The 14,085-nt window shown below is 39.3% G+C and overlaps 1 protein-coding gene across 4 annotated transcripts in view; it reads left to right on the top strand.

Annotated features, from left to right (window-relative positions):
- Positions 1-14,085, top strand: part of LOC124113269 (intersectin-1-like) — a 67,161-nt gene that overhangs the window by 3,664 nt on the left and 49,412 nt on the right. For 3 of the 4 annotated variants that reach the window (XM_046473562.2, XM_046473559.2, XM_046473558.2), the window contains exons 2-18: positions 368-412; positions 1,201-1,290; positions 3,138-3,201; positions 3,857-4,095; positions 5,188-5,322; positions 5,994-6,054; positions 6,742-6,833; positions 8,040-8,103; positions 8,764-8,978; positions 9,364-9,504; positions 9,952-10,102; positions 10,759-10,870; positions 11,363-11,512; positions 12,096-12,236; positions 12,725-12,809; positions 13,087-13,226; positions 13,874-14,058. In XM_046473562.2, the coding sequence (XP_046329518.2) occupies positions 400-412; positions 1,201-1,290; positions 3,138-3,201; positions 3,857-4,095; positions 5,188-5,322; positions 5,994-6,054; positions 6,742-6,833; positions 8,040-8,103; positions 8,764-8,978; positions 9,364-9,504; positions 9,952-10,102; positions 10,759-10,870; positions 11,363-11,512; positions 12,096-12,236; positions 12,725-12,809; positions 13,087-13,226; positions 13,874-14,058 (2,078 nt within the window). In that variant the 5' untranslated portion in view covers positions 368-399. The remainder of the gene's footprint in view (positions 1-367; positions 413-1,200; positions 1,291-3,137; positions 3,202-3,856; positions 4,096-5,187; positions 5,323-5,993; positions 6,055-6,741; positions 6,834-8,039; positions 8,104-8,763; positions 8,979-9,363; positions 9,505-9,951; positions 10,103-10,758; positions 10,871-11,362; positions 11,513-12,095; positions 12,237-12,724; positions 12,810-13,086; positions 13,227-13,873; positions 14,059-14,085) is intronic. The other variant, XM_046473560.2, reaches the window with a different exon arrangement.

The raw sequence follows: 14,085 nt of genomic DNA, 5'->3' as shown, positions 1-14,085 counted from the left end.
CGCCAAGGCTCGCTAAATACAATGTTTATTCCTAATGCAGGATATTTACCATCCCCAAACACACTCGCGTGATAACCTCTATATATATGGGGTATTAATATTAAATAAAAAAGTGCTTTGTTTACTTTTTAATTGTAATCATGGTAATGTAGAAGCATGATCAAGTTGACTTGATTGATCATGTTGATCACTGCTTTGAGCATGATGGCGGTTATACATGATTGATGAGAGAGGGGGCAAAACTGTGTATTTTGTCAAATTGCCTTGCCTCCTGTCATTTCACCATGCTCATATGTTTCGTTGATAGAATGATTGAGCGGCTTTGTATCACATGTATGACATCTTTTGATTATTTTTTTGTTTTCAGGGATATTAAGAGGAATATCAATCAAAATCACCATGGCAGGTGCAGGTAACTATACATCATAATCATGATTATGTTTATGTATTTCACATGTATAAATGGAGCATTAGCATGTGGAGCATGATCAAGATGGCAAATTAATGCAATTTGTATGGTGTTTAAAGATACAGTATCTGATCATGCTGATTTCTGCAAACACCATTGTCAATCAACATGCAGGGATTTATCTAGACCTGTTCAGAGGCTGATATTTGACCCCAGATCTGCAGCGAATTTTCGATTAAAATATCTAAATTGAACATTCCCAATTCCATTGTTATATTTATTATGATGACTTGGTCAGGTCTACTTTTATTTCACTAATATTGGGACCAATTAACATTGATCATGTTGATAAAGAGGAAGATTATTGCATGTAATGTTGTTAATATACAATGTTAAACATGTTCAAGGACCTGAATTTGATACAATAAGAACCCCATGTTCCCTAATTTGCCTGCCAAGGGCTTAGGTTGAAATGCTAGACAAGTCCCTGACATGATACTGATATGGATATTGCAGGTGTGAAAGTTCACTCTGTCAGTGTGTCAACTTATATATGTGTTTGTGATTGTCACTGAATAAGTTATTATAATATTAAGTCGTGTAAAATATGTAACAAGAGCTAAGCTAGACATGCTAGCAAACCCTGCATTGATTGGTTTCAAACCATGAATTTTCTATTTTCTTCCAACTGAACGAACTGAATTATTGATGGCTGTTAACTGGAATAATTGCCTGTTGGTGGTGAGCAAATGGTGAATTGGTCCTAAATGTTTAATGTTTGCTATTTGGAGGTGGCGATGTCTGGCGCATCACAGGAGAGGATCGTGCAAAACATGATGCCCAGTTCTTCCAGCTTAAGCCTGTCAATGGATTTGTGTCCGGTATGTACTGAAAGATCCCATGGTGGCTTGTAACACCATAATGAGAAATCAATTTCTGTCTAAAAATAATAGCTTGGCACCATCGCCTGATTTCTTGTTGCTTAGAGTGATTGATCTGTTCATGCTTGCATAGATTTGATACACAGATAATGGTCACAATGGATAGAATGATAGATGGAGTGAGTAGAAAAGTTTTTTGATGATTCTGAATATGATCTGATGATGAAATATAAGTTATATTATATTGTTAAGTCAAGAATAAACATTATAAGCATAGATGCTCAAGATAATATGGTGTTCAGAGAATGTGGGAGTTTCTCTATTGTATATATGTCTTTTTTGAGCATGTTGAGGTGTATTGAGCATGTTGAGTTTTGGATGAAGATTATACAAGAAAATCTACAAGTGGTAGTTATACCTGTAAGGCTAATCTGTCATACAGACCCTGAAACAAATATTTTCAATACATCCCCTGCAAGTCTATAATATTTGGCAAGTCTAGATTACTGTAGTATCTGAAAATGTCTCTTGGCTCCTTTTTATTATTTTTTATTAACCATAGTATAATTTAACAGCTGTTTTTTTCTGTAAAATATTTTAATTTCAGAGACAAGATGTTAGTTTACTGTTAGGCATATGAAATGCTCTATGTCTTGGATGGTGCTAATTGTCATACAGGGGCAACGTCTGTCAACAATGTGTTCTTTGGTTTTGGTTGGATATTCCAGGAAGTGGGCAGTGTCCAAGTATTTCCAATACTAGAGTAGACGATCTTAAACAAAGAGTTAAAGATATGTTAACTCAAGTGTGGGAAAGATGGTTAAGTATAGACTAACATTTTTTAGTCTATGAAATCTTATATTACACAATACCCTTCTCGACTCTTAAAATTAAACAAATAATTTTCCCTATGCTGATTCATGTGGAATAGAGCCAACTAGAGATGGCTAGACTTGCTTTTGTATACATTTCTAGATTGTTTGTTTTTCATAAAGTAAATATATTCCACAGTCATGGTGCAGGACTAGGTTAGGTAGTCTATGTTCTAGTAGTAGATACCAGACCTCCAGATAAGCTGCGTATCTGCGTAGAATACGCATCAGAAATGCAGAAATACGCAGTAAAATAATATCCAAGCGTATCAAATACGCAACGAACATTACAGATACGCTACAAAAATAAAGCTTGTGCCTATCATCAAAATGTTATGAAGTAACCCTGCATATTCGATTGGCAAATCAGCAACATATTTTGAAATTATAAACGGGCATTCCGTCAACCTTGCCAAACTGCACGATGATCATTTGCCATCACACTTTCTTGTGGAAGTATCGTGGTATATTTGAGTCCTATAAAGCTCTCGAACCCACACAACACCAGTTTGCAGGGACTAGATGAATAGTGTTTTTAAATATTTAACTTAAATACCCACATGTGTAAAAACAAGTGGGTAACAGAAATGTGAAGACCCAGATAGAATTACTGATACCCAGTGATTTTAAAATGCATGGGTAAAATACCCACAAAAGCTTATCTGGAGCTCTGGATACGATTTATACTTGGCACTAAAATTCAAATTAGAACCTGAATTGTATATTGTAGATTCTTAAATTTGTTTTGTACTGTCACCATGGTCACTATTTGTCAAAATTCTGTACAGGTATGTCCATGTTAACTGTGGAACAAAGAAGATATAACTGGATTGTCTCATCCAGAATGGATTATTTACAGGCTGCCATCATATAGCTGGAATACTGCAGAGTGCAGCATTAGGCAACAAACAAACCAATTGTGTCGTATACCATGTAAGTTGTATTAGAAGTTAGAGAACCATATATTTCTTCCAGGTGAACAAGCTAAAGGATTCTTCCTTCAGTCCGGGTTGGATATGCAGAAACTTGGTCAAATCTGGTGAGGATTAATCATTTTCTTTTGTCTGCTTAATAAAACTTTGCTAGTTATTTATGTCAGTAATATCTGTTCAGTGTTAGCAGTCATGTATATAATATCATCATGACAAAGGGACGGTTGGGTAGCCTAGTGGTTAAAGCATTCGCTCATCGCCCTGAAGGCCTTGGTTCGATTCCCCACATGGGTGTTATGTGTGAAGTCCATTTCTGGTGTCCCCTGCCGTGACATTGCTGGAATATTGCTAAAAGTGGCGTAAAACAATACTCACTCATCATGACAACATTGGCACTAGATATCCATGTTATTTAATTGTCAGCTTCCAAGTATATTATGGGAAGATTTGTGATGCGTTGTAGGCCAGGCCATGAGGTATCGTCGGATCATAGGTTTTTTGACGTCATACGTTTTTGGATGGCTGTGTTTATCACGATTACTCACGCTATAACGTGGAGTGTAACATCACACAGGAATTGTAAATACTCAGATGATGGCTTGTTTTTAGGAGAAAATTGTCTTTTATAAGTAAATGAGATATTTTACAGTTGTTAAAGTTATTAAAGAGAAAACTATGAATGTTTCTTAAGTGTCCGAAAACCCATAACACAGGGATATATTATTACTCACTTTAACATATTTGAGGAATTTTTCATTCAAGGTCACTAGCTGACATGAACAATGATGGGAAAATGGATAAGAAAGAGTTTTCAATTGCCATGCAACTCATCAAAAAGAAGTTGCAAGGATACGAGCTGCCGAAGACTTTGCCTGCCAGTATTAAAGCAGACCCATCTCCAGTCATGGGGTCATTTGGGATGCAGCCAATGGGAATGCAGATGGGCGGGGCTCCAGGGATGGGTGCTCCTCCACCTATGGGCATGGGAATGGGTATGCCAGGTGAGATGCCAGAACATTTCGATACTCTCTTTCACAGATGTACATGATGTAAGCTTCTAATATTCACTGACATGTGCAAGGAAACCTGTTGCTTGAACCTATTCCTTTTCTTGGCCTGTTTTCTTTGTATGTTTCTTATATCTGTAAACATGGCTTTTTTACAATCAGTAAGCTAATGCAAGTTTAGATTGCCTGTGATCATGGTAAAGAAAGTTTTAGGTGGTCAGATATGCAGAATATTCCATGTATAATGCAGTTTAATTTTCATGATAAAAATCCTTCAACTATGACCATGTTCATATTGAGACAAGAAAATTGTTTATTTCGCATATTTAGTTATCGACATAGTTATGTATTTGTATGCTCAAGTTACCCATATTTGAGAAGTGAACAAAGACAGAACTTGCTGTTTCAAGAAACATTATTATTCACAAGTAGTTATTTGTTTCACTTCAGAAGTTTCATGTTATATATTCTCTATGAGCACGCACAAGCCATATGGTTGACTGACCTCTGCAGGAATGATTCTAGGATTGGCTACAGGCAGAAAAATAAGAACAAATAGACTGAATCTGATGGTATTTTTGTGTGGGTTCCCACTGCATGTTTACGAGAAATCCACATATGACTTAAGTTTCTTCATGGGGTAGTCATGGCAATGGCCCAATCTGTTCTGATACTGGCATATGATTTGTTCCACATGGTCTATTATTTTTGTTAACTCTACATACATCTTGTACTTCTGTATGGTGTTGGGGTGGTGGGGTAGCCTATTGGTTCATGCGTTCGCTCATCACCCCAAAAGCGGGGGTAAGATATCCCACACGGGTACAATATGTGAAGCCCATTGCTCGTGTGCCCTGTCGATATATTTCTGGAATATTGCTGAAAGCGACATAAAACCATACTAACTCACGCACTCACTCACTCACTCTTCATAGTGTTAGTATAGTGTTTTACAGTCAGTGGGTCGATGTGGTCAGCTTCCAGACCTAAAGTTATCCCTGACTCTGTACTGTACTGTAAATCTGTCCACATTTCTGGTATGTTTTGTTTTTGAGTTGTTGTTGCACACTGTTTGGTTGCTGGCAGGGGCTCCCCCAATGTCAATGGGAATGATGCAGCCTGTAGCCTCACTTGGCTCGGGCACCATGACAACAGGCTCTGTAGGGATGCCCATAATGGCCAATGGGGTCCCTCCAATGGGAGGACAGCAGGGATTTGTGGGTAAGCAGTAAGAGAAGAATACACATGCTTGATATTTGTGTGTGTTTGCACTGTTGTAGATAATTCAACATTTCCATGATGTAGATGAAATGAACACATACATGTAAAATGGTGTTCTGTGAAAACATTGTGATGATTATCTGTCATCAAGTCATATGGTTTGTTTTTATATTCCTAATTTGTTTTCAGTGTGGTAAATGTTGCTCTAACTTGTGTAACTTGACCTATGTAAGCACGGTTATGCTATTAACATGATTAATGATAAATACAGCATTACTATACAGGATGTATGTTTAGCATGATCATAGTGGTTTTTTTTATATAGAACTTGTAATAAGTATATGAACATGATGAAGGCAGTAGCTACTTTTCACTCTATTGCATGGTCAGCATTTTATTCATTTTCTATTCTATTTTCTATTTCAAATCCTATCCATAGTCATGATATAAGCATGAGTATGCATGGCATAACAATAAGTATAGTGATCCTGTTTTTAATTGATTGTTTTGTTATCATTGTTATATTTATAAATAATATACATAATGACAAATTCAGATTTTGATTTGATGTCGACATAAGCAAATATAAATTGTGACCATTTGTAGTTTTCATGACCCGAAAGGATTGAAAGTAAGTTAGAAGTTGAGAATAACACTGGTGGTGATTTCAGGGATGGGGATGCCGCCTCCAGGAGGAGTGGTCGACCCTAAGGCAGGGATGAAGCCTGTTGGGTAATTACTTTTTCATACTACAGTATTAACATGATAAGGTAATTCATAAAGATTTTTTTATATCTGATCACTGCTGTTATATAAGTGAGTCTGGTGTCCCCTGCTGCTGGAATATTGCTAAAAGCGGCATAAATCCATACTCACTCACTCACTCACTATAAAAGTGAGATCTTAGAAAAATGTAATATTTGAAACTCAAGTACTGTATTTGACGTAATAAGCGCCCAGGGCGCTCTCAAAATTAGAAATAGGGGTCCCTTATAAGAAAAAAATTTTGATGAAAAAAAACCAGAGTTGAAAGATCGTGAATTTCGTGGTTTATGCTGACAGCCAGAAATGATACAAAAATAAAGTGTGTGCGTATTATACACGACAGATATATTTTTCCAGAATTTAATTGCCGGTAATTAAGGGTGCATATAACACATGAGTGCGTATTATACACGAATAATAAGTCTTGTGTAGATTGATCAATTGAAAGGGGGTGTAAATTGGGATTGTTCACTAGCCAATATATTAGCAAATATCGCCACGGTCGCTTAATAGAGCGGGGCACTTATTACGTCGAATGCAGTATGTTGTTATTGATTTTTATCCTGTGAGCCTGCTGCTGCTGTTGACATGATTATCAATGGTAGTTTGTCTTTCCTTGAGGTGTCTGTCACCTGCATCATTATGTTTTTCCAGAGCTGTAAGCTGGGCCATGCCGCATCAGAGCAAGTTGAAGTACACACAGCTCTTCTACTCCCATGACCACAACAAGAGAGGCTTTCTCACAGGTAACACTGCAGGCTTCATCTGCTTGCCTTTGAAGTAATTGAAATTATCAATCTTTTTTATTTTGTTGGGGGCACAGGTGGCCCAGTCGTCTAAGGCGCCGTGATTCGCTGTGCAGAGTTGCGTCCCTTGGGAACGCCAGAAACCTATGATTGTGGGTTCGAATCCAGGTTCACCCCGTTTCTAGGTTTGTCAGCACCATACCCGTGCTTGTGGGTTTCACCGAAGTGGTAAACGTCTGAGACCTGCATCACTTCGAGCTTTCCTCCCACATCTAGCTGACATGCCGTGATATAACTGGAATACTGTTAAAAGCGGCATTTAACCCAACTCACTCACTCACTCATTTTATTTTGTTCTTAATATTTATCATATGCATGAAATGATGTTAAACAATTGGTTATTCTGAGATGCTTTGCTGAAAGATCAAAGGTATGAACCATACTTCATACTGCCTAATCCTGGAGGTGTCCTTGTGTTGTAACTGTCATAATTCAGGGCAAAGGTATGTCTTTAACACAAAGTAGCTCAGAAGAAGGAAACATTTCCTTGTTTAATACTGTGTGAAAACTGTAAAATTAAGAACAGTTGAGTATGATAAGTGTGCCTGCTGTGTCAATCAGTAATTGTAATGAATAGGATAAAGTTAATTTTAAAAAGGTTTCTGTTGCTAATACTTTCACAGACAACGCACTTGTCCCTGCAATCAATAAGCTGTGTTAAAACTTAAAGTTGAATGCATCATGACCCATGCTTATGATTTGCTGTCAATAGAAGATGACTGAGGTTTCGCTGTAATTGTCGCTTTTTGTACAAGTTGTATCATCTTCCTGAGGCAAGGGAGTTAACTGACTTTAAAAGTCCAGTTTCAACCCTTGCTGCACAAGCTGGAATTTTGGAGTTATATTTTGGCTGGACAAAGGAGTCTATGCATAGTCCAATCACAGAAGGGACGTAACTCGCCATAACCACTGGTGGCACTACGATCGAGCCCAGAAATTCCAGCCTAGTTCGGCAAGGGTGGAAACTGAACTGTTTCAGTCAGTTAACTCCCTTGCCTCAGGAAGATGAGGTTGTATCATCAAGAGAATACTAGTATCATCAGTGTACAATAGATGCAATAGTAACAGCATAGATGACCAAACTCAGTGACAAGTGGATATTTGCCATCATTGGTAACCTTGGTAACACTTTCCCATCTGTTGCAGGTGTGGAAGCAAGGTCTGTGTTGCTGCAGTCTCATCTCCCTCAAGCCATGCTGGCTCAGATATGGTGAGGGACAAACTGAACTCAACATCACTTAAGTCACAAACAGATAACATTTCATCTCTTTCCTCTTTTATGGATAAATGCTGCATCTCTTTGAAAGTGATTTGAGGTTCTTGACAATATTGAACAGAACCCTGACATCACTATGGTGGATTAAGAAGTCATACTACTGTTTTTGATGATACCTAGTGATTCTTCAGATATGATTTCTTGTCACAGATAATTGTAACAATGGCATCCCAAAGTAAAAGTGTTTAGAAAGGCTTATTAAAACTGTTCTGGTCAAGCTTAGATATGCATTCACCTAACTGTGAAATTTGCAGAAAAAGTGTGTACCATGTTCGGAGAAAATGGGCCATTTAGTACACCACATGTAATTGATTTGCGTAATAATTTAACTTATGTGCATATATTTGCAATAGCATTTTGAGACAACCTTCTTATTATAACTTATGCATAAAGTAACATTTACCACAGGAGAATAGAAGTGTGACATGTTTTGTGAACACCGAATCTCACACAATTACAATATATCAGTTTGTCCAGCTGATAAACCAAAAGGGTAAGAAATGTTCTTCCTTTCTGTTTAAAGTTATTTTGATGAGAAGCTGTTGTTAAAAAATAATGACACGGCATTGCCACACGATATCCTGTTCCGTGTAGGACCCTGTCTGATGTTGACAATGACGGCAAGCTGACCAGTGATGAGTTCTGTATTGCCATGCATCTGTTGGACATTGTGAGATGTGGGCGTCCACTTCCCTCTAAGCTCCCTGCTGAGCTCTACCCAACTGGAGCCAAGGGGCAGCCCGGGGCTGTCCCGCCCGGGGCACCAGGTGGCGTCATGCCGGCTCCAGGTGGCATCGGGCCTGTTCCAGGTGAGTGAAGCAAGGACTGGATGTCAGTAATCATCTGTGCTTGTCACAGGCAGTGATGTGATGAAAGTTGATTAAAAGTTGCTGATAGTATGTCACCGTAGCACCTTAATTATGCTATCTATCACTGGTTGGCTTGGCCCCAACTAATTAATTACAGGCTGCCATAATACAGCCGGAATATTGCTGACTGATGCTTTAATCAAGAAACAAAACAAACAACTGATGTTGATTGATGGCAACATACATCTTGATTGTGAACATTCATTGCAAATTTTGTAAATATTCACTGCTCAAGCTTGAACATTCTATCTTTCTTACACATGCTTTTGATAAACAAGAAATTGTTGACACTTGTCAGGTGATACATGATGACATGCCTTTGTAGTTGCAGCCCCGCAGAAGGACATGTTTGGTGACTTGCTGAGCAGTTCGGGAATCAGCATACCACCCCCACAACCACTGGCACCACCCCCCCAGGCGGCCTCCAACGGAGATGCACAGCAGCAAGACGAGTTTACTTCACCTGGTGAGTCTCACAAGTAGACAGTGATGAAGCTGTAGAGGAAACATTGTCATCCTTTCTGCTATTGTTTTTCACCAAAGATAATGTGTGTCAGCTGAAATAAAAACTGTGATTGTATGCCATGTGTACACTGATGTTATTTTTATCAAATATTTGACAGAGTTTATTATTGATACATACTTCCACACTGATGTGAGAGGAAAGTCAATTCCTATTTTATACTACTAAAATATAGTTAAGGACCATGTCTTTCATGTTACTGTAGTCAGTCAGGCATGCCATGAATGGGGCGATTCCTTACTTTTTTTTCTTGGTATATATGACTTGTATTAAAATACCTGGTCTTTGTTATTCATGTAATCTCTGCTTATTATTATACTGTGTTGAAACATGTTTGGTTGACTGAGGGTCTCACAGTTCGTAAGGAAGTTTCCATGATTTTTGTTGTAGTGACATTTGAAGACAAACGTAAGATGAACTTTGACAAGGGTCAGGCGGAGCTGGAGAAGAGGCGGGCGATGTTGCAGGAACAACTGAAGAGGGAAGAAGAGGCCAGGCTGGAGAAGGAGAGACAAGAACACGAGAAGAGGGAACGTATCAGGTACAGCATCACCTGACACCTGATGGCCTTGAAGTCACAATACTGCACATACTGCAGTATTCCAAGGGGAATTTAGGTTTATTTCAAAGCTTTTGGGGGGACGGGTGGCCCAGTCGTCTAAGGCGCCGCAATTCGCTGTGCAGAGTTGCGTTCCTTGGGCACGCCAGAAACCTATGATTTGTGGGTTCGAATCCAGGTTCACCCCGATTATGTTTCTAGGTTTGTCAGCACCATACCTGTGCTCGTGGGTTTCACCAAAGTGGTAAACGTCTGAGACCTGTATCACTTCGGGCTTTCCTCCCACATTAGGCTGGCACGCCGCGATATAACTGGAGTACTGTTAAAAGCGGCGTTAAACCCAACTCACTCACTCACTCAAAGCTTATTTTAGGGCATAGGCTGTCCTTGCCAGCATCCACTGATCAAGGGTTAATGCGTCAGATTCCACTCAGTAAATGCTCATGACACTACATTATTATTACCCTGCTCTATGGATCAGTGTGCATTCGACTTTTCAATCTCAGCTTCCTGGGAAGTATACAATATTGTTCCAAGCCCCATAAAACCAAAGTCTCACTAATTCATTACTTAATTTGTTTTAGTGACATAAGTAGAAAATTCCTAATGTTGATCATGAGTGTGGCATTTTGTTGTAGACAAGAGCAGGAACGCAAGCGACAGCATGAGTTGGAACGCCAGATGGAGAAGCAGAGGCAGATGGAGAGAGAGCGAGAGGAACAGAGACAGAAGATGATGGAACAGAGAGAGGTTTGTCTCTCTAAATACACCTAGCTTTTGCAGTACAGACATGCTTGAAAGTGTTTCATAAATGTGTAAATATTGAATAAAACTGGTCTGTTTTAAGTCACTTCTACAGATATTCTGGATGAATCATGTTAATAGTTACAGAATTATTAAAATGAGAGAAGGAGTCAAATACCATGTGTCAAGTATCATGATGAATCAATACTACAGTATAGGAGAATGATAATGTCCGTAACGCAGGAGCAGCAGTAGCAGCAGCTACCAATGGTTTCATTCCTGAAAGAAACTTTATACAACAGACATAACTATTTATGATGCCATACATTTGTGATTAGATTGGAGAAGTTTGATTGAGGAAATGTCAGAACAACACTTTCACATTCAAATTACTAGTTAGTCAAATGGCTTCTCTCATGTGGACCTGAATGATCCCATTGAGACATGCCCGTCATTGTGTACGAGTGAGGTGACCGGTCTGTTGTGTTTGTGTATTAGGCTGCACGGCGTGAGTTGGAGCGGCAGCGGCAGATGGAGTGGGAGCGGCAACGGAAAGAGCAGCTGCTGGCGGAGAAGGCACGGGAGTACGAGCATCTCTCCACGCTGAAGACCCAGGGCAGCAACCTCAAGTGTGAGCTGGAGTCACTGGTAGGAACTTGTCCCTGATAACAGCTAGATCATTGTGCAGCCATAAACACTTTGTGTATTCACATTTATCATAATGTCATACTTTTTTAAGCAGAGATTTGTAATATTGTATTTCAGTAGTATAAGTAGGAAAGGGTATAAGAAGTGAAAATGGCTAATTTTTAAACTTATCCTATCTCACACTATGAAGATCTCATTCTTCTGTTGGTCCTAAGCTGAAACATGCCTAAATAAAGGTTTCCAGCTTCTAAAAACATTTTACCCGAACACACCCAGGATCACAATAGTCACCTCCCTGGGTCATACACGATTTTCACCTTGATCGACCTACACATGCTGAACACGCACCAAGTCGATGTTACTACTGTCTTTGAGAATGAGAAATGTATTGTGTGAGATAAGTATTATAAATATACAATTTGTTGTAAAAATTTACAAATTTGTAATGAGTATATACATAAATAAATAGTATTTAATGTTGTATGCTTAGAATTAGTCATCTAGGCTTGAATGGTACTAGCTCCTATTATATACTAGCTCCAGACTGTCACAATAGGTAACAGTCATTTGTTTACTCTTTCAGGATGGCAAGAAAACCGAGATTGGTCAGAAAATCACACAAGTTCGGAGTGGTGTTACAGACTTTACCTCCAGTATAGAAAATATGCGAACATCAAGAGATCAAACACTTGCAGATATTGACAGATACCAGAAGGAAGTACAGGTATGGCAAGCTAAGAATTAAAGGGTGGGGTGGGGGGCTAAAGGCTCGATGACCTGGTGTCCATTTTCAGTCTATGTCTAAACATTAGTGACAAGTGTCAAATCTGAAACCGTCTCTGTGGGTAGTCATCAAATACTAGATTGATATTGACAATAACATTTCATGTGTGTGGAATTACTTGAATCAAATTTGTTTGGACAGTTAGCCTGACACCCATTAATTAATCTCCTATTAATCTGTTTGCTGATATAAGAGGACATAAACAGGACTTTCAGCAGGTTGCTGGTTTCGGTTTCAGTAAAAACTCAAGCATATTCTGACTTGCACATTGGTTGAGTCACAGTGTTTCCTGTTTTTTCCATCCTACCTTCCTCCAGTATCTGAGCAGGTTTCACAACCACACCGATATTTCCTTCATGTACTGTGGTGAATCTAGTCTCCTGTGTTGACATGTATGTGATGGAGAGTCTTTTCACCGATCTTTGCAGGACCTTGGGCAAATGCTGTCCCGACTTCAGCAAGAGAGAGAACAGTTCACAATTCAAGTACAAACAATACAAAGCACGCCGATGTGTAAGTGTTGATGAAGCTGCATGTGACATTTATTCTGTAGAAGTCTCCTTTATACTGAGACAAATGCTGATGAATGAAACTAACTTCAGTATCAAGATAAACTGGTCATGATAATGGCTACAACGCTTGCTGTGGCTTTTACATGATTAAGCACAATTAAAAATAAAATTTGGTTTGTTGCCAGACTTATCAATGTTGTTTAAACGTCTATAGAGAACGTGATGAGTTAGATCTGTCTTTACATGTAAGATGCTAATGTGCACTGCTTGTTTGACAGCGGACACATACCGCACAGTGATGCACAGTGTGGAGGCGAAGAAGACCAACGTGCAGAGACTGCGCAAGGAGATGGAGCGAATAGAGAGAGACACTGAATCCAAGCTGACTGAGATAGATGCAAGCAATGTTCAATTAAAGGTACATGTTTTGTTTCAGCGAGCCGTATGGGAAAGAATGTGTCACAAATATCCAGGGGATTCCAGGGTAGCATAGGCCCCAGTACCCAATGCTTGCCTCCCATTTGGGATTCCGGGTCAAAATAGTGAGTGAGTGAGTTGGCTTTAACGCTGCTTTAAACAGTATTCCAGTTATATCATGTCATGTCAGCTTATTGTGGGAGGAAAGCCTGAAGTGATACAGGTCTCAGACGTTTAGCACTTCGATGAAACGCACAAACACAGGTATGGTGCTGACAAACCTAGAAACAGGGGCGAACAGGGATTCAAACCCACAATCACAATAAGTTTCTGGCGTGCCCAAGGGACATAACTCTGCACAGCGAATGCCCCCCCCCCCCAGTGAGGCAAAATAGCCCCAGTACCTAATGCTTGTCTCCCAGTGGTGATTCTGGGGTAAGAAAGGCCCCAGTACCCAATACTTGCCTCCCAGTAGATATTCCTTTGTAAACCACAAGTTTATCTTGTCCAGGTCTGATTATTTGCAGCTAGAAATGTTTCTGACTTCAACATGAAAACAACAACATATACCATGATATACCCTCACAGTCATCATATAATAATGTAAACACAAATCTGTTAATCATGTCTTAATCTATTGTTGCCCAGACTTCTTCGGTTGAGATAACTCGCCTGCAGCAGGAAGTTCAGTCAATCCAGCAACAACAGAAACTTCGTCAGTCTGAGGCCCAGAAAAAGCAGCGGCAGCAGGAACAAGAGGACCAGGTCCGCCAGAAAACAGAGAAGGAAAAACAGGAGAAGCTCAAGAAAGACCTTGAGACTCAGAGACTCAGGTTGGTTACCCTCTTTTTAGGGTGAGA

The sequence above is a fragment of the Haliotis rufescens genome, unplaced genomic scaffold (assembly GCF_023055435.1).
Source record: "Haliotis rufescens isolate VD_foot unplaced genomic scaffold, xgHalRufe1.0.p SCAF_5, whole genome shotgun sequence".
NCBI classification, from domain to species: domain Eukaryota; kingdom Metazoa; phylum Mollusca; class Gastropoda; order Lepetellida; family Haliotidae; genus Haliotis; species Haliotis rufescens.
This window is presented reverse-complemented; position numbering and strand designations above follow the sequence as displayed.